The sequence below is a fragment of the Pseudonaja textilis genome, chromosome 3 (genome assembly GCF_049901715.1).
Source record: "Pseudonaja textilis isolate UNSWEBS1 chromosome 3, rPseTex1.2, whole genome shotgun sequence".
NCBI classification, from domain to species: domain Eukaryota; kingdom Metazoa; phylum Chordata; class Lepidosauria; order Squamata; family Elapidae; genus Pseudonaja; species Pseudonaja textilis.
In genome coordinates, this window is record NC_141992.1 from 44,938,853 (window position 1) to 44,966,196 (window position 27,344).

The following is a 27,344-nucleotide window of genomic DNA, read 5'->3' on the forward strand; positions in this document are numbered from 1 at the left end:
TTTCAGGGGATTTCCAGTTTGAGCTTCTTCAGCGACAGACCGAAACCTTGTCTCTGCGAGGCTTTGATCCATGCTCACCGCTGGAGCGCCTTGAGCCAGCTGGTTTCACAGTTAAGCCACCCCGTAGAGGTGGTGAAGAGCGGGGAGACTGCCTGCAGGGCTGAGGAGAGCCGCATCTCTCCTCCCCAGCTGGCCATTACTCCCTTTCCTGAAGGCGGTTGCAGTGGTGGTCAGAAATGGCCACCACAAAGAAGAACTCGACCAGAAAAGAATGTGCAGGAGGAAGATAAGAAGAGAAAGTTTCAGTTGACCGGGTCAAACAGCAAAAGCAACAAATAAGGTACCCTGGAATTGAAACTGTTAAAAAACAATAACATTGTTCCCTAAGAAGATTTTTAAGCTGCGAAGGAGAGAGAAAAGGGAAAAGATTTGGTTTTCTCCTTTTCCTATACTGACAGCTAAGAGACTTAAGCAAGAAATTGGGGAAAAAATCCACTTTGACATCAATAGGCATTTAATGCTGAAAATAAAAAGTCAAAGGGATAATAAAGATTTCTGGATAATTAAAAGCTTTTGAAAACAGGAAAGGAGAGAAAAAGAATAAAAGGATAGGATCTGGAAGGGAGGAGACTGCCTGGAATTAAAAAAGAACTTACAGCAAAATCTCAACAAGACTTCCAAAAGATACATCTTAACTGAAATATCGCAACAAAAACCACAGGAAGAGAAAGTCGAAAAAGAAATAAGAAGATATAACTCGGCATTATCTGGATTACTTGATGATTTCTGGATTCTTGGTTACTGTTTTGAATGATTAAAATGAATCGGGTGGTTGTTTAAAACTATTTAAAATGGCTCCACTTTTAGAAGAACTGAAAATGGAACTTAAAAAATACAAAGAAGATGCACAAGAAGGAAGAGGTTCTTTTGCCTTTGTATTTCAGTTTTTAGAAATGGAGATTTGGAATTATGAGAAACAACAAGAAATGCCTGCAGAACAAGAAGATTGCGACAAAGAAGAAGACATCTTTAATGAACAAGTAATCTTAGATGGGGAAAAAAGGAAAGGGGGGAAAGAGAATGGAAAGTTTAAGATTGGGAAAAACAACTCCCCCCCCAAAAAAATAGAGTGAAAAATAAGTATAAAATCAGAAAGCAACAGAAGATGGAAATGCAGAAGAGAGAATTAGAAGTAGAGAGACAAGGGGGTAAAAAGGGGAGGGAGAAGATGAGAGGGAAGAAAGAAAGGAAAAGAAGTTATAAAGGGCAGAAGCAAAATATAGAGAAACGGGGCCTATTTAGAGATAATGGGTGAAAACTTAATGGAAAAAGGGATTCTGCAAAGGTACATAAGATAGTATGGTTATATTAGAAGCAGAAATAATTTTAGAAAATATGAAACAATGTATGATTAAAATGTCTGATAAAATAGCTATCGTAATTCAGTGGAACGCTTGTCAATAAATAAATGCAATGAAAGGTATATTTAATGATTTATAACACATATGTGAAGAGAAATAAGGGGAAAATTAATTATGGAGATTATATGTGTTTTTAAGGAAGCATGATATTTAATTGAAAAGAAGTGTTAAAGATGTTAAGATTTAATGATTATTAATGATAGAACTGAACTGGAATGGAATGAGGGTTTATAATTACATATATTTACAATCTTTCTTTCTTTTTTTTAAAGAATATAGTGTGTATTATAAGAATGTGCCAAGCAGAATTTGATTGGAAGTTATGTATTATGTATTATATTGAAGGTCATAAACTTAAGGTATATATTGAACTTTAAATAAGAGTTGAATGGATGTAATTAAAAGATATAAAGGTGTCATACTCCAATTAGTAACTACAGGAGAAAATTTGTTTAATGAGAAAAGATAATATGAAATTGAAACAGAACAGACAAAAGTATAAATATAATGATTTGAATTGAGATGAGACAATCAAAATAAAATTGAGAAAATTAAAAGAGGGGAAAAACTATATAGAAAATGTAAAATAGTATAAGATATGGAATAGAATACAATACGGAGCATGAAATTGAGTTTTGTGTCTGTATAAAGAAGTTCAACCCGGGACCATGCTATTTTCAAAAAAGATGTTTTACTTGTATTTTGTGTGTGAAAACCCAAATAAAACTTTATTAAAAAAAAAAAAGAAATAAGGCTTATTTCTGGCTACTTATTCAGTTATTTACACCATACATCAATCCATATTCCCATTTTAAAAATTCCTATGAAGTAATGTATACCTTGTCCTCCCAAAATCCTTTTGTTTGTTTATTAAAATATGATTTGCTATATAACAAATGCCTTCTAAAATCAACAAGTTTTCTGATTCCACAGTTGAATATGCAGATCTGATACTCTATTTTCAATGGCAGAAATATTCCTTAAATCATATCCCTACACCACACCTGTATGCAATCCTAATCTCCATGAAGGAGGGAAGCTTCTGGGATCAGCGAAAAAGAGATCATTTGCCTGGAGAGTTAGCAATTTGCACACTTATCATAAACCCACAGCAGCTGTGACTATTTATACACCACCTGCTCAATTTATAAAACCTGGAGCCTTTCAAGCTTACAAAAAGGAGATGAATTAATTAGCTAAGTCTCTGCCATGAACAATGAGCGGACATGAGAGGACTAAGAGAGACCAAGCACTTTCTCTGTTAAATAAAAGGAAGATTAAAAATCCAATTCTCTGGCAGCTTGCACGAAGGAAAAGCACATGGTGGAGCCTGATGTCACCAAAGTGAGAAAAGAAAGAAAATCTTTGAAATGGGTCCAGCTGGGTAAAACAGATGTTTGTCATGTTCCTTAATGCCTTCCACTGATTTGGGATGACCAGTTTCTGATTCACTCTATCCTAAGGTTCTGTGATTATAATCAATGTTTCCAAGTAGTTGCTATGTTATAACTTTTGTCCAGTCATTTAATGAAAGATCATGCATACAGTCCATATTAATATCTATTTTCTAGCAAACTTGCCAAAATGTCACTAAATCAATGCAGTCTGGTTGTTTAATCTTAAATCATGGTTGTTCCTGTTTAATTTTGTTTGGGGAAGGTTATTTGAACCTGAACCAAGAGGATTGATTAAAAGGGGGGATTATAAATTAATCTGTCCTAAAGCAACCATCACTGAAAAACAGTGAAAAAAATATGGGAAGAGGGCTCTCCCGTGTACAGCAAAGTCACGAAAAGTATATTTTGAAATTGAATCAAAGCTATTTTTGGTCACTATTTAGGATTCAGGTCTTCACAATTAATGTTTACATTCAGAATTTATTGGGTACCCTTTTTCCTGAATATATGTAATGCATCAATTTATTTATTTATATTTTCATTTATTTATTTATCAAGTTTAAGTACCAGCCATATCACTTTCAGAATGGCCCCAAGCAGTTTACAGCTAAAAGCATAAAACCATGTAAAAATATAATACATCAGTAAAATGGGAGCCAAGTAAGAAACAAAGATAGAAAAAGTTAAAAGATGTGTGCGGGGACGGACACCTTCAAGGTTTTAAAAATCCCCAGGATTGCACACCACTCTGGGAGCCTATGTGAGTTGGTAGAGTCAGATCTTCACACTGAAAGATCCATCACAAGCATTCAACATGCTGCTCTAAAACAAAACATCTTTGCCTCATGAAGACGGGATAAATGAAAGTGGTACTTTTAATGGAATCACATGTTGCCTGACAGCTACTGTAAACTCAGGAACAAAATCCTGAACAAATTCAATGAGCAGTGAAAATCTGAAAAAAAGGGAAATATGCATGCAGGCAGTAGCTTATTAAAACTTGATTTATATCACTTTATGAAGTATTGTTGTTTTAAAATTGTTTTAGATAAAATTGTTTTATATTAATAAAATCAGCACATCAATATAAAATAAAATTGATGAATAAACGTCCTTATGATGAAGGGGATGCCCCATGACATATTTGCAACTTATATGAAAATAATGCAAACAATAATACCTTTTATGTTACTTAGTTTTTCTCAATCTGGGATCAGATTGTAAAGAGTCTTACTTAATCCATTAGAAGATACTGGTTTTTTTTACATAAAGGAGTATCTCTTATACATTACCACAGTTCCAAAGGAAAGTAAATTGTACTTAAAATATGCAACTGAAATCGTGAAAAAGACAATGTTATGAATTAAAATAGGCATCCTTCCTCTCTCTTTGATAAATATGGAATCATGAAAACACGACTGATGAGAAACAAGCCACAAGTAATTTTAGATGTGTTTTTTCAATAATAAACTAGTGTTATTTTTCTCATGTTTCTTAATGACATTTTTCACACAAAAAAAATTATGGGCCTTTCTTAATCATCATTTCCTATATATATTCTCTATGGATTAAACAACATTAATTCAGTAGTGTTTTAGTGATTAGTGATTTAGCAAAAAGCTTCCCACTGGTTGGCAGCACAAAGAACAGAAAATACTTAATCTTTAGGTAAAACCAATAAAAGTAAATCCATCTTTTTCTCATTAATAAAATCAGAATTTTATACATGTCCAGGGAAGCATTTTTTTTCTTGTGGAGGATCATATGTGGAGAATCATAAGATGCCAGACTTTTTGAGGGACTGGCTCACTCTTAATTTTTTATATCTGCTCATCAAGTTGGGCAAGAGAGGCATTTGGGTCCCATTTATTAGGAATTATCATAGGGCAGGATCCAGGAGGTATGCTCTTCTGTAACTGTGCCTGCCTCTAGACACCTACTGAACATTTTGCAGAGCCTTGAAGATCTGGTTGTTTTCCCAATGATAAGGGCCAGGGGAGTATTTAATCACCCACCACTATTGCTGAATGGTGCTTTAACTATTGGTTAGAAATGGTCGCTTTCATTTTTTTATACGGCATATATTTTTATTATACTTTAATTGTTTTAGCCACCCATAACCACATTATTGAGATGTGAATCCATATAACTCAGTATAAATAAATAAATAAATATATGTATTGTATACATGCTTGCATATTTGGGTCTAGAGTCAAAAATGGCTGGGACTAAAATCAATACGGACTACTTCTTTTTTTTTTTACACCAATCCCATCTCTTTGATTCCACAATATTATACTTCATTCTTGCAGTTTATCATTTTTTCCTATGTATTTGCCACTTCCTTCTCCATCTTTTCAGTGCTCTCCTTTCCTGAAACTAGGTTGAGGTCTGCATGAAATGGAATCATAGGGATGTGCATTATTAATGGTTGATATCGTGACATTAGTCCATTGGAGTGGCAATATTTTATAGGTCCACGTTGTCTAATGCATCTGATCAAAATTTAAGGCTGCAATGTAAACCCATTTCTTAGGAAGCATGTCTATTAATCACAGAGAGAAACCTACTTCTGAGTGAACATGTTTAGAATTGTATTGCAGAGCAATCCTACTCGTTCTCAGTGGAGAATAAATCCCATTGAGAAAAATAAAACTACAGAAACTTTCATCCTACTGAATTAAACGTGTTAGCCTATATACGGTTGTTATAACAGAGGCTTCAATTAACTTAGGTGGCTACAAAGCAGCATGTAGTAAAAAGAAGTTTAAAGTATAAAACTTTGAAAAATAATACTGTTGAAGTATAGTGCTGTTGAAGTATTGCTAAAATAAAAAGCTAGAGAGGGAAAGAGGAAGAAGTCTCATTTATTGGCTATACAGTTATAATTCAGTAGTAATTTTTCCATGTTAGTGTATTTCAACAGTTAATTATTTTCAATAGCCTGTGCCATTTTAGAGCTACAACTGTGGCACTTCTATGAACAAATATCACCTTAGTATCATTATAATAATTAATGTATAATTAATATACAATTATACATGTACAATTAAAACATTGTAGCATCTGTTGGTATTTAATTGAAATAGCCTTGTCTACTTGCTAGTTCCTATAGCACTGAAGTGGAAGCATTGCACAACCCTCATAATAAGTGTATTTGCAATGAGTTAAATTGAGGTAAAAGGCTTGTTTGGGACTTCTGGGTAAGAAATGGTGAACTGAATATGGCTCTGTTAAAAGTGAAGCCAACAACAGTGGATGAAGAAATAGCCAGTCTTCATAATTCCTCACTGGATAAGGAGAAGAAATTGCTTGCAAGTGCTCCATATAGTTGCTTCTCACGAGGAGACCAAAGACAGTAGTAATGGATTTAGAGCTCCGGGAAATGAGTGTATAGCCATGTTTGCTCAAACAATGTTTCCTACCTTCTAAAGGGCATTGAGTCACATGGGTCCTTTTCTAATTACTTTCAAAAATTGCTTGTTAGTTGCTTTTCAGCTATTAGGACACTTTGGGGTTGACAGGTTTTACAGTACTGGGTGAGTTCCCTTGAATTATTAGCAAAATAATACAAGTTTTACCTAACAAGGTTGAGACTGTTTCAAAAGAGGATTTAAAAATAACAGGCTACAAGAATGATATGGAAAAAGATGCTATTCCAGATATATAAAAGAAATTGGCTGATATCTTAATAATACAAAAAACAAGACAGTGACCTGGATAATTTTCTGATACTGAATTTATAAAACAGGTTTCTTAAAAGTTTGAAAACTTTTGCAAGACAAAGAAAAAATGAAATTAAATTCAAAGACATTATTTGGAGGGATCAAAGATCAAGCTTATTAAAACTAAAAGGAAGAAATTTAAAATTGGTTTACTTGCTCAGAATTAAACATAGCTTTGTTATTATCTGTGGTAATCCTTAACAAACTTGCTGATTAGAACTGAAATGTCAAGGCTTTATGATAACACATAGAATATGGGAAGAAGAGCTCATTTCTTGTATTTGAAGAAAAAGTGATAAATTATTAAATTGTTTATACTTGAGAAGAAGGGGAGCCATTTATTTTTAAATTAGTTTCTTTTTCTTTTACAATGTTCTTATTTTTTCTTTTCTGTACTTTTTACTTTTCATTTTCATTTTTTAGATTGTATTAGTTTTTATCTTTGTAAGATAAAAGAAAAGGGGCTAATCTAACTACTAGAGAATGGTTGTTTCATCATACAGGAACTATCACTGAGAAACAACATCTCTGGTCCTAAGTCTTCTTCACAAGAACAGAGAACCCCAAGAGGATGAGCTGATTCCAGGTAGAGAAATGGTTCCTGGTCAGAATTTCTATCAATCTCCAAGCTCAGACTCTAAAAAAGCTAGTGCAACTAACTCTACAAATATTCTATTACCACACACAAAAGACAGAAGACAGGAAGAAAAGGAGAAGCACATCCCACAACTATCATTCTCAACCCAACATAGTGTAGTTTATTATGTACATTATATTTGCATTAAATATTATTTTGATAGATGATATTATATATATATATATGTATTTAAAATTATTTCATAAATTAATATTCCAATTGATAAGATTGTTATTCCCCAGCTCGTTGTAGTCAAATACAATGGGTTATGGCTCTAGGAGTTACCTCAGATCTTAAGGGGAATGAAGAAACACAGAATTCTTGAAAATTTAATACTGAGGAAACATGAAAAATATTTTGAATATTCTTTCTGAGTATAATATTCTTTCTGAATATAAAATCTGAGCTCAGATATAATAGTGCAGATGTCAAGATTAGAACAAAAAGCAGTCCAAATAAAATCTTAGTGTTCCATCTAGGGATGGAAAAACCAGTTAATATTACTTTTTCTCAGTTTGGATTCAATAATTATGGCAAAGAGAGGCTGGGTTTATACCTACTTGCAACATAAACTGTTCAAGATGAGGAGCCTGCTAAAAAGGCTTAATTTTACATAACCTAGATTTGATGTATCTCAGAGATCATCCCTCACTCTGAACCATTTTTGGCATACTGTGCTGATCATTAAATACTTCAGCTCTCACAAACAATGGTATATTGAAATAGGAAATGGAATGGAGCAATCATGCTATATTAGCGTTTCCTAATCTTGATGCCCCAGAGATGTGAGAATTTCATTTCCAAGAATTTCTCAGCTAGCATAGCCAGTACTGAGAATTCTAGGAATTGGTCTACACAACCAAAACATGGAGATTATATGCAGAAACCCAAAATACATTGCCATCTAGTTTCAATCAATGCCCATATATATAAATTAGCTCCCATATTTTATCAGGGTTCACACCTTGTTTATAAATAACCTAAAGGCAATTAAGAAAACAAAGGCAAAATTAAAATCTGCCAGAAGTCAACACAGGACTAATGAAATCATACAGTTTTTAATGCAAGTGTCAGCATGTATGGATGGTGTCAATTTAACATACCTCAGAAAATATATTTACAGTTGAAGTTTCTTATGAACTTCAGCACTTGTACCTTTCAGAATGCAGCAGATGATTCTGATGCTGACCCTAATTTCCAGGACCCCCCAGATAAAGGATAAGCTTTACCATCATCTTCCACTCAGAGGAGAAATGTGTGCTAGGTTTTCTGATAATATTCTAGACTACATTGGTTTCTGAGAGGGGAGCTCTTTAAAATACTGTATCTTCTTTCTCAAAAAAAGGCTATATCTCAAAGCCTTGTTTGGTATCATTCTAAAGATGGAACTGAATTCATTTGAATACTGATAACTGCTGGTCACCTTCATCTTGACCAGTACAAAACAAAACAAGAGTATGCTTCATTATATGTGTTGAGTTAGATCAGAAATAAGACAGGTCCAGTGATGTATGGATTCCATGAAACTCTGAACTGCTTTTGATGAGATTTCTAAATCTCCCATTTATTTTATTTGAGGAAATTAACACTACACCTTGAACTATACTATACCTGGAGGAAGAAAAACATCTAGGCAATGGTGCAGTAGTATACTAAGAATATCCTAAGTTATCTTTATAAATCTATGATTTGGTTCCTTTATATTGAAATCTTAGTGACTACTTAATGGTAGATGATTATGATTTCAACTCTTCTCAAGATCATTGCTCTTCCTTGCTAGGTGATTCATGAAAACATGACTGAGAAGCTTGATGAAGATGAATTGATAAAATATAAATCAGTGAACTTACGATCCCGTGGGACTTCAATGGCTCTGATGAGGTTATGAAGATATGAAGCGAGCACCACAACCATATAGGTTAGGAGATACTTTTGAATTACCATGTTGAATATTTGGCTAAGGTTCTATGTCCTCAATTTCCTCCAAAAACAGCAAAGTGGTACCTTTACTGCTGAAGTATACCAAGGTGTTTTGAATTACTAAAAAAGAGAAAGAAAGAAGAATTAGTAAGCCACTATTGCATTAAAATTCATATAGGCTTCATTTTTTCCTAAATATTCGCTGGAATGAGACAAACGAGAACAAACTACACAATCAGGTACTTTCTTGGTCTAGGATAATTCAGATTACAGCATCCGGTTATCTTGAATGTTCTTTCTTTAAAAAAAACTTAAGTAGGGGCAGATATGTCTAGTATTTAAATTCACTCTTATATGCAGAGTTTTTAAACAATTCCTTTAGCCCAAGATACGGCACTTGTGTATAGAGGTACTGCACTATACAATTGGTCATTTTTTTGAATCAATGAAAATGATATCACTAATGATGTTAACAGGAAAGAGAAAGGGAGAATCGTTTTTGTGTAAGGCTGTGCACAGGCCACACACAAGAGAGAACATTCACACTAATTTCAGTAGAGCTTTCTTTCAAAAACTCCATGAACTTATCCCATCTACCATCTTTCCTAGTATTCCACTCTTAAAGAATTGGTATGTTTTTTTGACAAAAGTAGTATTATTACCAGTAGCAAGAATGAGGAAGAACAAATGATCTGAAATAACACCTCCATAGTTTTTGCAAATATGCAGCTCAACTTTTTTTTTGCCACCTCAATAGACAGAGATTGTGCAAGCAAGTTATCTTTTCCTGCGCTGATTTTTCTTCAGAGCTTAGTATGTCCCTAAAAATGCCAATGCAAGTTAACAAGTTCACTTCCCTGTCTTAATTGATTAGAACCTTCTGGTCAGCTGGCAACTGCTGCCTGAAACTGATCAGACCTTAATCAGTTTCAAACTGAAGGCTTTTATTGTCCTAAATACTGTATAGGTTGGGAAATAATTTTATTACCATTTATTGCCATTATATTTGTGAATTGTCACTATACAAGGCAGTTGCTAAACGAGGACTACTTGTAAATGGGAATAGGAACAGGTTTCAGTGGACAAACAGATACTGTTAGATGATCATTCCCCCTCCATTCTTTCCAATTTCCAGAACTGCTTTGTTATTTAAGAACAAGAATGCTACCTCTGCAAATATTTCACCCCCAGGAACCAACTTGTTGATTGCTTGGGATGCAGCATACAGGATAGGCAGCAATAATTAGTATGCTGCTTGAGGTCTGAGAAGTACTGAAAGAAGGCTCTTTTGCTGGATGAAACAAATGTTGCCAACTTATTTGTGAAAACATTAACATTAAACTAGGTGCAAATGCAGACTCTCCAAAACCAGAGAAATTTAAGTGCTACCAGCTGCACTGACATCTTCTTATAAGTAGGCAATTCACCCTTTTCCTAAGAGTAATTTGCTGCCATGCTTGTGTGAGTGGGTAGTTTGTAGTCAGGAGACACACACAGTGCTATTTGCCCACAGTTGACATTGAATCAGGACACAGCCCACACTGTCCTGACCTTTACTGTTCCTGAGTCTGAAATTCTACCCACAACCTTAGTAATGCAAAAGTGATAGCGTTCTACAAAGATGCTGATAATGCAATCAATCTAAAAAAGCACACATCATAACCAGGAGCAAGAATCCTTTTCATAATCATTAAGATGCTGCTCAGGAGTGATATACCTGCCTGATATTTTATCCTTAACAATCCTTAACAATAATCACTAGTTTATTAATAAATATATAGTACTACTATAATATTATCAGTAAATCAGTATTATTGAAAACAATAACAAAATCTCTGAACATATTGCTACATTCTTTGATTAGTGGAAAATATGTTTTTTCAAAAAATCACACATTTTGACCATCATTCTTTAACAACTAAAATAGTATCTCACTGGCAATTTTGCAATGTGATTTTTTTAGAGTACCACAGGAAAGTCAGAGGCTTTGAGATTTAGGATATTGTGTAGTTGAGAGAAGTTAGATAAAAAGGAAGCAAGAAACCAAGTATTACTATTTGGTGGGGCAATGGTCCTACAGGCCACCAAGCCAAGTAGAATAATTAATATGAATATAATAATAAATATGAATATGAATAATTCCTTCCTGGACAATATTACAAAACTTTCAGGGAATAGAGACATAGTAATAATGTGGCAATTTAAATAACCAGATATTCTTAGTCATCTTGCAGACTTTCTTCTTTTCTAGAAGGTTAAAGAAGAGACAAAGGGGTCGACTGTCCCAGATCTGAAACTAAGCAATAACAAAAAAATATATTAAAAGGGAAATTTAGTGTGAATTTTATGAAGACATAATCGTGGGATCCAAGGTACTACAGAAAAAGAAACTGAAGGATGGACCAATATACAAAGCACATTTTAGGAGAACCCATTTAATAAACTTTAAAGTACTAATGAGATTCCACAGGGAGAAATTGTCAGATCAATGGAATAGCAGGAATGTTGAAAATGTCTTCAAAAATAGGATGTTGGACATATAAATTCACAACTTTTCAACAGACTCATCCACAAATGAAACAGTGTAGGAATCTCCTGGATCTGCATAAACAACTGAGCCAAGAATGAGGCCAAGATATATATGAACTGATTTAATCACAAAGTTATTATCTTCAGAAAAAAAGATAGAATGCTAAATAAATTTAGGCTTATGGTAAAAGCAAAAGATTGGGGGTAGCTGTGCCAATAGAAAAATCCTAATAGGGAATGGGCCTTTTGCTATGAGATAATGATAGCATAGTATTGGATTTTTACTATAACTCATTTTTAAAAATAATGAAAAACATATCGGATGAAAGAAGTGACATACCACATTTGGAAATCAAAGTAATAGAGTAGTTCTCAGCCTATTAGAACTTCTCAGGCCTGTTCTGTATTCTGTTTATTGAATCAATAAAAATTGCAGAATCTTCCTAAAAGTCAAATTGCTGCATTGGTTCCTTCTTCCATTTTGTATTGTTCATAAATCTTGTCTTGTGTCAGATCCAAGAAAGCTAGCCAGATTTTTGTAATAGTTGGCCCCAGGCAGCTTGGCCAAGGAAATGCCAGAATATCAATCAGAACTAGGTTGGGAATCTCACTTTTAGACCTACTCTACTCAAAGGCTCAAATTGCTAAAAATTCTTGATAGAATAGTGGTATACAAAATGGAATTAATAAGCGTGATGGTCCCATCTAAGACATACTGTCTATTTGGTTACTGTCAGCTTTGGGACATGTACTGAATGGGTGGCACATATTGTAATCACAATAAGTTTTGCCCCATTTTACAACCTATCTTGCCACAGTTGCTAAGTGAATCACTGTAGTTGTTAAGTTAGTAACATGGTTGTTAATGAATCTGGCTCCCCCATTGACTTTGCTTGTTAAAAGGTTGCTAAAGGCAATCACATGACCCTGGGACACCGCAACCATCATAAATATGAGTCAATTGCCAAGAATCTGAATTTTGATCACATGACATGGGGATGCTATAATGGTTGCAAATGTGAAAAACGGTCATAAGATGGTCATAAGACACTTTGTTCAGTGCTATTGTAACTGCAAACAATCATTAAACAAACTGTTGTAAGATGAGAACTACCTGCATAAAGAGTGACTAAAAGGTCTCTCTGATATCTTTGCAAATATGAGGAAAAAAAGCAACAGCAAAAGGAAGATGGATAGAAGAGCACGAGAACATCCTCTTGACAAATTTAGAGACATTAAGTATCTTGCAGCAGAGAACAATTTCAATCAGCTATTGAAAGCTATTAGGACATTTTAGGTAGCAATTAAGCATTTAATCTTTATTTACATTTGCAGGAGGAACAGTAAAATACCAGATGCTAATGCTCCCACAAAGACACTTTGTAAAGCTGCTTCATGGGTTTTATTCATATAATTACAAGTGATTGAACAACAAAAATAGTCCTGAAGGAGGTTCTTCATCACATTGCAAGTAATGAGGTGCACTGTTAATCATTTATATTACAAAGAAAATGAAAGATTTAAAGGCATACTTAAAGTGTCACTGACAAGAAGCATAATCTTTCAACTATGCCCATGTCAGTCAGCTTCCTTTCTTCTCTATATGTTCCCATGATTCACAGATTTCTGTGTAACAATAATTTTTGGGAGGTTATTTCTTTTGCTTTAAAGTCATCACAGACATTTGAGTTGGACTATCTGATAATTCTCTTAATTTGCCCTATATTGTGGTAGCTTTGTTTAAATGGAACAAAAACAAAATATTTTTAAAATAAAAATTGTAATATGTATATATATATATAAAATATTACACACACACACACACACACACACACACACACACACACAAGCTCGATACCTGTGAAACTATGTTGTCGGGATTAGTTTTGGGGAAGGAAAATGGGGGGGGGGGAATTCTGCCTCTGCCTACCAGCATCCATTGGTATTCATCTGGCTAGTGTCCTGTCAGTGTGTGAGAGGGTTGAGGGCTTTTTGAAAACTGAAATAGTATTCGCTGTGTGACCAAGAAGGAGACAGCAAGGAGCCTGGGCATGGGTTAGCTCAACTGTTCTGTACTAAAGCTGCTTAGTCTGTGAAACTAAAACAAACTGAAATAAACTCCTCTACTTGAGTTTTGCATTTGGAACAGATTTATTTTCAGGTGGGGAGGGGAAGTAGAACTCCTTAGCATCAGAGTGTGTTAATAATAATATATGAAATACGAATGCTTTGACTGTCATTTTGAAAAATCCTTTCTTAATGAGCACCTAGAAGCCAAGAGGAACATATATGCCAAATTTCAAGTTTGTAGGCTTTACAGTTCTGGAGATTATGTGATGATGTGTGAGTGGTATTTCGCTTTTATATATATAGATATCTTACACTTAACAACCATGTTACTAACTTAACAACTGCAGTGATTCATGTGTGTGTGTGCGTGTGTGTGTGTGTGTGTGTGGTGTGTGATATATATATTATATTCCTTTTTATCAAGCATGATTAATGGGTGCACTGCTGAAAGCAATTAAATATTTCATCACTAACATGGAAACTATTCAGGGAAGGCAAATCATGTTCCAAGGAACACTGTGTTCCATGCTATCAGAAGATATATGGTATTTCCCTTTTATCCATTAATGTCAAATTATTTAGATGAAATATTTGCTTGGACTGATCATCCTAAGGCAGTCAGTTTCAGCTCATTTGCAAAAAAATATCAAGATTCCTATAGATGTTTTCACAGAACCTTTTCATATGTGGCAGGAATAACTACAACTTCCTTAAGTGCCAAGTTACATGACCTGGGCACCTCCTTGTGGTGACTGCTGGAGAAAATAGAAGAGTCTCTGTAAATGATTGAAGCCTGGGAAACAGGTCCTTGTCAATCAACAGGAATGCTGATTTACCACCAGTTTTACCAGATACATAGGAGCCAAGGGCATAGCGGCACAGGGAAACAACAATCAACAATTTAATAGCTGGCCATCAACTCTCCAAACAACAACTAGAAGCTATGCATAACCAGGCACCACATAAATATTATGCATAGAACAGTCCAGGGCACAAATTTTGGTGATTGAGAAATTTCCTGAGGATGGGCTCCAGCACAAGAATGAAAGCTTGGAAGAATAAATCTCTAATCCCAGTGACCAACGATTGGATCCTGTAATATTATCCTGGACCACATAAAGTCTCTGTACTCTTTGTGCTCAAGCCAAGATCCAGGCCACCCCCTTGCTGGGCCAACCACGTGGTGTAAACTGCTGGTTACAAAAGAAAAGTGTTTTGGTCCTTCTGGATACCAGGACTTCAGCAATAAAGATGGAGATCCAACTGGAGTTTTTCACAAAACCTTTCCCCAGTCTCCTATTGGAAGCTTTTGATCCCTCAAGTGCAAGCAACTCCATCTGCTACATTTATTGCCCCCTAAAGTAATCCCTGTGTTGTACTTATCCAGCAAACCCTCTATCCTGATTAAAAGGTCAGAAGAAGATAAAGTTCAGGAAATTACAGGTCAAAGTAAACAAGTTTAATTCATGTGCCTTTTAAAAAGAAAATGTCAGATAAAAGAAATTTGAGTCCAAGGCAGAAATGTAATTTGAGAAAGTATTTCAGGCTTGACCCACCCACCCTAGTTCTCTTGAAGAAAAAAGAATGGGAGGGAAAGGCACATTGAGACTTGCAAGATTATGATACTGTAACTTTATGATAAAAGTGGTTATTAACACAAGTAACTTTGGCTTCACAGTCTGGTCACCTCTGAAGAGCTGACACCTGTTGATATGACTGACTCGAATGGTAGACAGATGTTATCTTGGCTTTGCCTGCTCTCTCTACATACTGTGACAGTCTTAAACAAGAAAGCCATAATGGATGTCCTAAATTACTACTGTGTCAATAGACTATCCTTTTTCTTGAAATTTCTGATGTTAGCAGAATACTTTGCTTAGGAATTAGTCTTCTGATTTATATAGAAGCTATCTGATAAAAGAGTCATGATACTTACTTATGGTTGTGATATATTTACAATTACTTTATATTTTCAGCATATAAAGTTTTATTTTTGAAAATGTATTTATTTCATATAAGATTTTACATCCTGAATTTTAGTGCTCATTCATCACTGAAGACTGCTAACTAGAATGAAACCCATTAACTTCAAAGTTAATTCATGTTTATGTGCATGAACATGTTTCTCACTTATATAAAGAGAAATAATAGACAGAAGAAACAGACATTGGATAAAGGCTATTATTTGCTGAAACATATGCTTCCTAAATAAATGTTCTTTTCTGAAGAATGACATAAGAGAAAGTGCAATTTTAACTTTCATTATTTAGGAGGTATCATAGAAGAGACCGGTTTTTGTATCATCAAGTGATCTCCATTGTACTGACATACACAAAAGAATCTTATGTATCAGATCCTATGATGCAGGTGAGCTGTTGTGTTATGTTTAAAGATGACCTGGGCCTAAACTGTTTATGGAAGTTCACAAATATATTTTTTGAGCATTGATATCAAGTCTGTCATCTTTGACTTGGCACCTTGCTGGCATCCTGCATGAGGAAAAGAACAAATGGGCAATAAACATGTATTACCATATGCTGGAAAATAGAGGGGAGTGAGGAAGTGACAGTTTGATGAAGAACAGAGAAATTCCAAACCAGTTTGTGCCAGCACTCAAGGCCTGGGATGGGATTCTACCTATTTGCTAGAACCGGTTGTTAACATTCTAGGCAGTTCAGAGAACCGGTTGTTAGAATAAATTACTGGCCTAATCCTGTAAGGAAGGCAGGAAGGAAACATTCTGATGTTGCTTACAGAAACTGCCTCTCCGTTAACCCTTATTACATTTTTGGCAGGACCAGACTTCCTGTCTCTGGAACGTCTCTGGAATTTTTTTCCCTTCCTTTGCTGGTACTTTGCTCGTGTGGAGTCACCATTCAAAATTACAATGGCACTGAAAAAAGTGACTTATGACCATTTATCACACTTATGACTGTTGCAGCATCCCCAGAGTCTTGAGATGCCAGGCGAGGAGATGCGTGCCTCGATGTGAGTGATGTTGAGTTGGCCACACCCAGCCAATAACATGACCACTAAGCCATGTCCACCCAGTCACGACCACCAAGCCACGACCACCACCTAAGCCATACCCACCATCTAAGCCATGCCCACCACCTAAGCCATGCCTACCACCTAAGCCACGCCCACAGAACCGGTTGGTAAAAAATTTGAATCCCACCTCTGCTCAAGGCCATATACCCGTAGAAGCAATCTACGTAGATTACTGGACACATCTCAGCGTTCTCAAAACAACTAGGCAAATTTTCATTGGCTGAAGATGGACTGGTCATGGGGGAGAGATTGGATGAGGGGAAATATTTTGTATCCTTTTAGCATGGGAAATTTAGTTCTAGCCTGACTTTACTGCAGCCAGCATCTTTAGAACCTATCTCTTCAACCAAATGGAATTGAGGGTCTTTCTTTCCTAAGAGATCAGATTGGAGCAGGTGGGACAGAGTATTTCTATAGTCTGTGAAGTGACAAAATCCATGCAAGAACAAAATACAGTAGATATATTTAGATTTTTCTTAACTTTATATTTGTAAATCTTTCTAGTTGCTTTTATTAAAGTTTCATTAACTGATTTTAAACACTGGAAAGTTATACAAATATATCAGAATCAGTGATACTTATAAACTAATGCCATATATTAAAAAGTCCAAATGTTCAAGAACTTTATGCAGGAAGCAATATTAAAGTTATTAAATCTGAATTACAAGAATCAGGACAATAGCTAGATGTTGATATTATTCAGTATTTTTGGTGCCATTTAGTGGTCATCTAGATTTTTGTAGATCACATAGCTCTGATCAATAAATTACAAGCCTTTTCATTTAGTAATGTATTTCCTACAAAAGTACCATATCTGGCCTAATGTTCCCTATCATGATTCTCAAAAGGAACATCCCAAGAGCCAGAAGTAAGATTCAATAGATTTAGCAACAATACAACACAATTCCTATCCAAAACTCAGCATACTCTATCCTAATCATTGTGCCTTTCATCAAGTCCTTCAGAATGCTGTCATCTAGGGATCAAAGTCAGAAGATAGAAAAGAATAAGAATGTTTGCCTATGCTGAGGAATAGCTGAATCAGGGAGCACATCTCAAGAGCGAATTGCTGAAGGAAACCAAAATAAATTAAATTTATTTTGGGCACAGCAAAACTCAGTGAAGCTTTTTGTGATTCCCATGTTGACAGATTCTAGCATCAAAAACACTGCTGCCATTACATTTCACCTCATTTCATAACTTCTTAATTTTTGTATTTCTTTAAATACTGTTTCCTTAAAATAACAGTCAGAATTAAAGCACTCCAAAGAGATGCTATCAAGCCTCCACTTAAACACAAATGAAGACAATATTGTTTTTATACTGTATTATCCTGTAGTCTTATGAATATTTGGTAGGCCTTCTCAACAAACTATTCTCCTTTAATTGGTTTAGAGCTATTATAGGTAATTTTAATAAAAAAAGACACCATTGTATTTTCCCCATAGCAATATAAAAGCAGGATAGAACAAGAAAAAAGGATACATTACTAGCAACCTCAATCCTTTAGAATTCAGAAATGTTATGAACAATAAAATGGTGTGTTCAAAAGGAAGTGTGATAAAATAGATATATTGGCCAGATTATAAAGATAATATATAGATGTTTAGAATATGAGATCTGTGGGTACATCATGAAAATGGTTTTGCTATTGAACCCAGTTTAATATTTCTTAAATTCTAAGTTGAAACACCACCTGTCCACTTGCTTTGATATACTGGGGAGATGAATAAGTGTAAGAGCTTATATTTTTCCACCAAAAATAAAAGAAGAAATGTGAATTTTAGTCATCTGAAAAAGGAAAACAAACTGTATGTATCTATATCATAAAGCATCCTTTGAGCTGATCTTGATAAGTGGTAGCTGCACAGACCATGTCCTTTTCTGTGTTCAGCAATACAAAAGTAATTTGTCACAGTTTTCTTTCAGTCCAGGCATTATAGCTATCCGAAACAACTTCTGGAGCATTGCAAAGATTACAACCTGGTTGCTGTAACTGTGTTCAAAGAACATCTGCAGTTCATGGCCAAGAACTAAATAGGTGATGGGAAAGAATTTTTCAAATTGGTCCCTGGAAAGATTCACTTTAAAACTGCTGCCTCTGCATTTATTTTTTTGCCTTGTAGGCAAACACAGGCCTTCACTCACAATGGTTTTAAAATACCGCAGTTTGGATGATTGATGAATAAAGAAAAGACTCTTATCCACATCATGACTACTAAATGTTCATCCATAATGTCCCTTAACCTAGCACTGAATGCAAATCAAGGGGGACCCACTGCACAGGAAGAACATTATGCAAGAGATGGCCATTTGCAGAAATGACTTTTAGCAATTTTCCTGTAGGCTGATTCTTATAAAATCAGCTGATTATTAATCTGTATCATCACTTAGGAATAGATATTGGAAGATATCGGACATCTCAACTGTTTGGCAGAATTCCTCTTTCAAGAAAGGTAAATGGATTATGACTGTGGACTGTCCATCTTTTTATTTATAAATAGTATCTAAAGGCATGGGCACAATGTATACTGTATACCAGTAGAAATACAGCTTACCATTTGATGTACTATACAGAAGCAGAGTGCCTACTTTTTTTTAATGGTGCTTTTCAAAAACAAAAACAAAATAACTTCTGGCAATGCTATAAAAATATAATAAAATCATATTCCAGACTTTGGGTTTAGAGATTTAATTAGCTCATATTTCTGTTAAAAATACTGGATTTAAAAGAAGAAACATACAGTAGTCTCAAACTATAATCCAGTTAGCAATTGGCTCACTGAATATAGTATGTCTTTCAAGTAAAATGTGCATAGATTTACCCTGCCCAGTTATTCTTTTTTGTATTCTGGACAAGTTATAATTGTAATGTCTTCAATCCTTGCAGGCTCCATTTCTTTTCCTCCAGTTTCCGGGATACAATAGATTTTTTTAAATTATTCCACTTTTATTATTATTTTTAAATAACTCAAGGCAACCAATATATAATATTCTTTACTCTTCATGTTTTTCCCACAACAACCTTGTGAGCTGATTTGGGAGTGCCAGATTTCATCTCTAAGGTCAGACTAGAATTCAGTCTCCTATTTCTAGGCCAGCACTTTAACCACTTCACCAAACTCATGTTTTTGTGAGATGGGTGGCCATATAAATATGATACATAAATAGCATTATTCCTGCCATGCCCCTGTGGAGACTAACTCTGAGGAAGAGGAGAAACAGCCAACAGGGAGTGGGAGTGTGGCTCCAGAGGTGGTGGAGGAGGCTGGGGAAGGGCAGAGGCCGGCTGAGCAATCAGAGGAGGATCCAGGCCCATCCCCTATCCATCCTAGGTCACGCAGGGAGGGAGAGGATCAGGGAAAAGTGAGGTCTACTCAAGAGGAGATTACCATGATCCTCCTTGTGGCTTGCGGGTGGCAGCTATGTATATAAGTTTGCAACTGCGCAGTTAGAATTTTCAGGAGTCAATTTAGTGTTCACCTTGAAAGAGGTTTATCTTTGCTGGTGTTCTTCCCATGGACTTTTCTCGGTTATTTTCCTGGAGTTTATGATTAGTTATCTTAGCTTGCTTCGGAACTCTCATCAATGCGGTTTGTTTTGGTTTTCTGTTTGCCTCATTATTTACTTTTGTGACTTTAATCTGTGACTAATAAAACAGTGAAGTTTAAGTTGAAGGCCTTACCGGACTTTAATGTATGTTTTGAGTGTTGGGTTATTTTGAGAGACTACGGGTCATCACAATTCCTTACATTTATATTTAATAGGTCCATGCCACTAAGAACAATATTATCATTAAATTAGATAAATAAACTAGAAAAAACAAATATTTTTCTTCCACTAGACATATTTGAGAGCTTTCAAGACAACCTACTCATTTGAGGCATTTAAAATATAAATAGGCATGTTTGAAAAACAGGACTACTTTTTAATCTAGGACTAAGCAAGGGATGAAAAAGAACTATGCTTATAATTTCTAAGGAGAAACTAAAAACAGAATTTAGAATACGAATGAAGTGAAATACTTTTTGAATTTTTCAGCTGCTTGCACTTAATCAGTCTGGTATGGTGGAGAGGTTATTAAAAGTTGATTGGAATTGTTTAATTTATGCAGAAGTCCTTTGATGAGGGTGAAATGGTCCCATAAGACAGCCCTATTTGTCCACCCTCCAATAGCAGGGTATTTCTAAAAAATCCAACTTTCTCCAAGCAAAATTGCTGATATCCAAGAGTCTGCAATTTACATTTGTCAGACTGCCTACTGAACAGAATCTTTATGACTTAAGAGTTTTGTAGAAGGAAAGATTTAGCAGGATATTAGAGAGGGATGATAATGTACATGCTTGAAGTTAGTTGAAAACAAAACAAATCCATATCGATCTTTTGATAATACCTTTTTCTTATTTAAATTCTGACTCACTACCAGCTGCATTTTAATAAGGATTTCAGAATTGATATAATGGCCCTTCCTCTCAAATCTGAAGCTTCGGTAGTTTTCATGCTTTCATCATAGCCATCCATCCAAACATCTATTGGGGGTGCTGAACATATGGATCTGTTGCTAACATATGCAGACAAAACACCATCAATGAAAGGGTGCACATTCAATTGTCAGGGTGGGGGGAAGAATGGAAGAGGAGAAACGTCAGCAGACTTGAAAATCTGTGAACTAATTCAGCATCTCAAGAGCACTGTAGCTGTTGGTCTGCAACAAACCCTGCAGCCAAGGATACCAAGTGATGGCTGAAGACAGACTAATAAAAAGTTGAAAAACAACAATGCTAGAAAATACACAAACTGTACTGCTAAAATAAAAAAAACCCTCATGAACATTTTCAACTGCATTCAAATTCTGTGTCCTAGCCAGATCAACACAAAACACTGATATAGAAGAAGAATGAATTGGATGGGTATCCTATAAGTATTAAGGATTGCATTTGTCCAACACACTAAGTCTTAAAGCAATTTATTAGGTTTTGGCTTAATTTGGTCTATTCCCCCTGGCCACCCTGGTTTATAGTTTAATTGTATGTATTGAGCCAATAAATTATAGTTTATGTGGAAGAGACAATGAACATGGAAGCAAACCATCTAACAGAAACAACCCCACCTCCAAGATATATGGTTTTGCCTTCTCTTAGCTTGCAAAGCAAAAATGGCAAATTCAGCCTACTATAGCATTAATTATATATAATTATTAGGAAACTGAACATTTTTGTTATAAAAGTGAGAGAAAAAATCAGCTTCAATTATCTTATACCATAAGATTTCTTGCTGTAAGTGTTGTGTATGTGTGTGTGTGTGAGTGAGTGAGTGAGTGTCTATCTTAAAGATGCCATTTTCATTCTCTCCATTTCTTTTCTTGATATATATTTAAGAAAATTTATACATATGGTTGCTGGAATTTTGCTAATAAAATCCTTTACTAAGTTTACATATATGTAGCTGGAATTAAATACTTGTGACATCCAGCCTTCCTGATCACGATAATATGGTCAACGCATACTGTTTTTGTTATATAGTAAAAAAAACCATACTTGCTATCTCTTTAACTTTGGACCTGTTTATTATAATTTTAGATAACTTTCACTAATCCTATTTTTCCCTTGCAGTATAGCGACACATGATTTCAGTTCATTTTGGTGTGAAAATATCATTTACAGACTTTTTTACAGTTTTCAAAGACTAGAAGGACTTGGAAACATTTTTGCCTAACTGACATGCATATCAAAATGGTAATATTGAATAATATTAATTATTCAAATAATTTGCATGTGATACTGGGACATTAATTATTCAAATAATTTGCACCAGTTACTTTCAAATACATCAGACTGTAATGGACCTCTAGTAAATTTCTTATTACAAATGTAGTAAACTTGGCCAATACTTTCTGAATCAAGATAATGAAAATATTTCTCATATTTAATTTCATAGAATCTTTTTTCTGCCTACTAACTAAATGTAAGAAGCGGTATATGGATAAGCAAGAAGGGCTTGCATGTGCACAAAAGTAAAGAAAGGGTTAGTAAAAAAAAGGGTTAGTAAGAAAGGGTTGGTATCAGTAGAATTAGATTTGTTTCCTTTTTTCTATCCTTGTGAGATAACTTTTGGATTATTATCTTTTTACTTTTTTCGCTTTGCATAACTTATATCAAAAGGAACAGCATGACAATTATACCTGGGTGAATGAATATATATGCATGCATGCATGTATGTATGCTTTTTTTCCTTGATACATACACAAAGAAACAGCTTAGGAAATCAAACTGAGCAACAGTGAAGTTGGTGAAAAATGCAGTATTTCAACTATGTTTCCTCCTACAGTTGCTACTGCTGCTCCCTGATCCAGCATAGGTAAACAAAAAAGCTACCTTATGAGAGGGGTGGGGCCAGGGGTGAGATTCTACCAGTTCGCACCTATTCACTAGAACCGGTTGCTAACATTCTAAGCAGTTCAGAGAACTGGCTGTTAGAAGAAATTACTGGCCTAATCCTGTAAGGAAGGCAGGAAGGAAACATTCTGGTGTTGCTTACAGAAACTGCCTCTCTGTTAACCTTTATTACATTGTTGGCAGGACTAGACTTCCTGTCTCAAAGTTACAATGGCATTGAAAAAAGTGACTTATGAACATTTTTCACACTTACAACTATTGCAGCATCCCCACAGTCATGAGAGGCCAGGAGAGAAGATGCGTGCCTTGATGAGAGTGATATTGAGTTGGCCACACCCAGTCAGTCACATGACCACCAAGCCATGCCCACCAACTAAGCCACACCCACAGAACCAGTTGTTAAAAAATTTGAATCCCATCCCTCGGTGGGGCCATTAAAATCATTCTGATAATAACATGACTTACTATAGCAAGGGTCAGGAAATTAATTTAATGATAAACTTCAGAGTATAACTCAGTTGAATTCAAATACCCATCCCTGCACCTGTCATCCCTCAATAATATGAAGCTTAGGTTTAATTTGGCCATACAAAATTGCCTATTAAATAGCATAAGGTCCTTCTTCCTTCTCCTTTTCAATTCAGGTAATCAAAATATACGTAGCAAACTTAGATAGGACTGTGGTCATCATATAAACTCATAACAGCATTCATAATCAATCTCAAAACGGCACCATTTAAAAAGCTTTGCAGAATATAATATTTATATTTTATAATATAATTCCCTATTTTCAGAGGCTCTCACATTGAGAACATAATATAATAGTTGAACCATGTGGTGATGAAATGATGAATAACTGTTGCTAGGATACTGTGATTCCTCTGGACATGGCTCCACCTGGTGATCCAGGAAGACCTATGAGCCCAGGAGAACATTTCAAATTGCAGAACTCCCTTCCAAAGTTATCAACAGGATCATGATAATGATTGTTTTCAGACAAACAGCTACTCCATCTTGTTGGCATTTAGTCTGATTTTATTGCTACCCATTCATAACCCCATGCACAATGTATATAGTAAATGTCTTACCTGAATACTATGGTTCTGGATACTGATTTAAATGCTTCTGTCTTAGTCCTGATTTAATACTGAACAGCCTATAGAACAAGAGGGGATAAATCAAGAAAAAAAAATTAATGGCCTGCTTATAAATCTGTTCAACTTTAGAACAAACCCTTTTAGAATGAATGCAAGGAAGATTCTAGAGGTTTTAACTATTTATATTTTTAATACTTCATGTTGCTTTCTTTAACCTTCAGACACTTTTGAACCTGATATTTTGAAGCATGAAGTAATGAATTCTCTAGGTATTTAGTGTAGAAGAAGAGGAGACATTTGCCCAATTCCATGTTAACATTATTCTCTGATGTGACCAGAATTCCAATCTATCATTAGCAGAGTAAGTCTAGTTTTATGCAGATGTTAAATGGGAATGGTAGAAGTATGTCTTGAGACATCCCACATTAAAGTCACTTATTTCTCCCCTTACTAAAAAAAAGGAAAATTGCAGTCTGGACAAAATATTGAAACTGTTCAAAAGATTGAAACTGTTCAAATGCTGCTAGATCCAAGGATGGACAATTGCAAGGCATGTAGAACCACCCACTCCTATAGGAAGGCCTTAGTCACTACTTAGACCCATCCCATGTCACCTTCCAAGATGCCTTTACCAGCCAGGGGGTGGAGGCATGGATCCTGAGAACAGGTGACAAAACTCCCAGTACCAAAGACCCTGTCAAATTCCTGACGTCTAACCTCTTCCCAGATAACTGAGCAACATTGTGTCTATGCCATTTCCATTGTACTTGTCCAACCAAAGTCCAACTCAGAGCAGCATTATATGATTGATACCTAGAATAGTCCTCACAGCTGTCCTGGAGAATCTCCCTATAACAAGACACTGGATTGCTCAAAACAGGGCTGCTAACCCTCCAAAGATATAAGAGCAAAGGAGGAAGCTTCTTTCTACTCTTTTAATCATAAGATAAGCCCTAATAAAGGCTGTACCCAGCTGGATTCATTCTTTGTCCTCCTCAAGTGGTACTAGAGGAATCTTTTCATTTAAATCAATCATGAATTTGTCTATGGCAATTTTCAGTCATCCAGGTCATGGTTGTCTGAAAGGTGCTTTTTTCAAGAGGCAAAAAGAAAGTCCAGTTGCCTCTTGAGAAAAAAGCACCTTTGGGTCAATCATGAATTATTCAAATGATCTTATTCTATGATTGTGCTTCTTTTTCCTAACCATTTCTTAAAATATCTTTTTAACTGAACAGTGCAACTGGGTTTAACTAAGCATCAACTGCTTATTTATGGAAGACTGGTTTAGGAATAAGTGTGCTTTGATGAAGCTTTCAAATGACACAAACAGATTATGTAAACAGCCAGATTTACAAAGATGCTCAAGCTCAAAACATTTCCAAAATACAGTAGTTAGAAAAGCCTCCTAATTTATTTGAGGTTGAGCCATACTTTTTGAACTCATGACTGTTTCTGTCACTTTGAAATGTTTTGTACACACATCTGCTGTAATTATAAGAAATAGTTCTTATAATTCTATAGTTCTATAGCCAGAGACTGTAACTAGGCAAATACAGGTTCCTTCAGATTCTCACTAAAATGACAGAAAGGGCTTCTAACATTTGAAAGCAAAATCTACAATGTAATTTTCCTCACTATCCTTTGGAAGAGAAATATTTGGAAAGAGAAGGAGGGAGGGAGGAAGGGAGGGAGACAGAGAGAGAGAGAGAGAAATGTCTCCTTGTCTGCACTTCTATCCTCCTGATACAACCAGCAAGATACTGGAGCTTAGACAGTTTCTGGGTCACAGCCCTTTGTTATGGTAGACAAGATTGCGTTGCCAGCCTCCTAATAACATTCTTTATTCAGGATCAGAAAGCAACCATTCTTCCTCATGGTCAAAGAACAGGTTTTTTTTTTTAAAAAAATGCACAGTCCTTATTTGACTTTGGGCAGTTGCATCTTTTCTGGTTATTTATTTGCCTCCTGGAAACAAAGAAAATGTTTTCACCACACTATCACATCTGATTTTGAAATCCATTCAATCAGCATAATTACTATTAATTAGTATGAGCATTTGGCATTGTTTAATGAAGAACATAGAAATGTTGTTTTCTTCTCCAGTATGATCAAAAGAGTGCTGTGTTAAAAGAATGTACTTTGCCATATTGTACAAATGCAGGGAGTTTCCTGAATGAATTTCTAGCCCATCATTCTCAGTATATAAAATTTGATAATGGACAGGGGAGGTTCAAAAAACCCAGGAACAACATTGCATTTCTTACTTTACATACAAATATGAGTCTCTAGCAAGCTTTACATGACACTTTCAAAAGGTGAATCAAAAACCTGGCATTTCAATCATTAACCTTAGATTCAACCATTTAAATCTTGACCTTTTTCCTCTTGGCTAAAAGAAGATGCGTAGCAAGGGCTTATCATGATAACCAATGTATGGGAGAAATGCTGAGATGGGGAAAAATGCAAAGGCAGTAACAAAAACAATCTGGTTGAATAGATGGAGGTGGTATCAGTTGAAAACAATAGATAAATGAATCACTGAATAATTTTCTCAGTGTGGTAGCCAAAACTCTGGTCACCCACAGTCCAGAAGGAAGTATTTAAACATTTGTTTAGAGTGGGGGAAATTAAGAAGGGAAAGGGGAAAAATCTTTAAAGAAACACAATTTCACATTTTCAAGGAATAATAACTGAAGGAAAGAGTAAATATCTCAACAGCACATTCACCACAGACTAGGAAACGCTACTGAGTTGAAAACTGCAGAGACACAGAAATGTTTTGAAAAGTGGAATGAAATTTCCTATAGAGTGATCTCAACAAGACCACAGTAGTTCTCATCTTATGACTGAACCCAAAATTTCTATTGGTAAGCAAGACAATTGTTAAGTGAATTTTGCCCTTTTTACAACCTTTTTTTTTTGCCACAATTGTTAAGAGAATAATTGCAGTTGTCTTTGCTTGTCAGAAGTTGCAAAATGGGATCACATGACCCCAAAACACTGAAACAGTCATAAATACACACCAGTTGCCAAGCATCTGACCATGTTACCATGGGGATGCTGCAACAGGTGTTAAGTGTGAAAAATAGTCCTAGGTCACTT

At 35.3% G+C, this 27,344-nt stretch overlaps 1 protein-coding gene across 16 annotated transcripts in view; it reads right to left on the reverse strand.

The window, feature by feature from the left end:
* Positions 1-27,344, reverse strand: part of NFASC (neurofascin) — a 167,971-nt gene that overhangs the window by 92,765 nt on the left and 47,862 nt on the right. For all 16 annotated transcript variants that reach the window (XM_087929425.1, XM_087929439.1, XM_087929428.1 and 13 more), the window contains exons 2-3: positions 24,234-24,301; positions 9,031-9,220 (exon numbers count right to left, since the gene is read on the reverse strand). In XM_087929425.1, coding sequence (XP_087785551.1) covers positions 9,031-9,124 — 94 coding nt within the window. In that variant the 5' untranslated portion in view covers positions 9,125-9,220; positions 24,234-24,301. The remainder of the gene's footprint in view (positions 1-9,030; positions 9,221-24,233; positions 24,302-27,344) is intronic.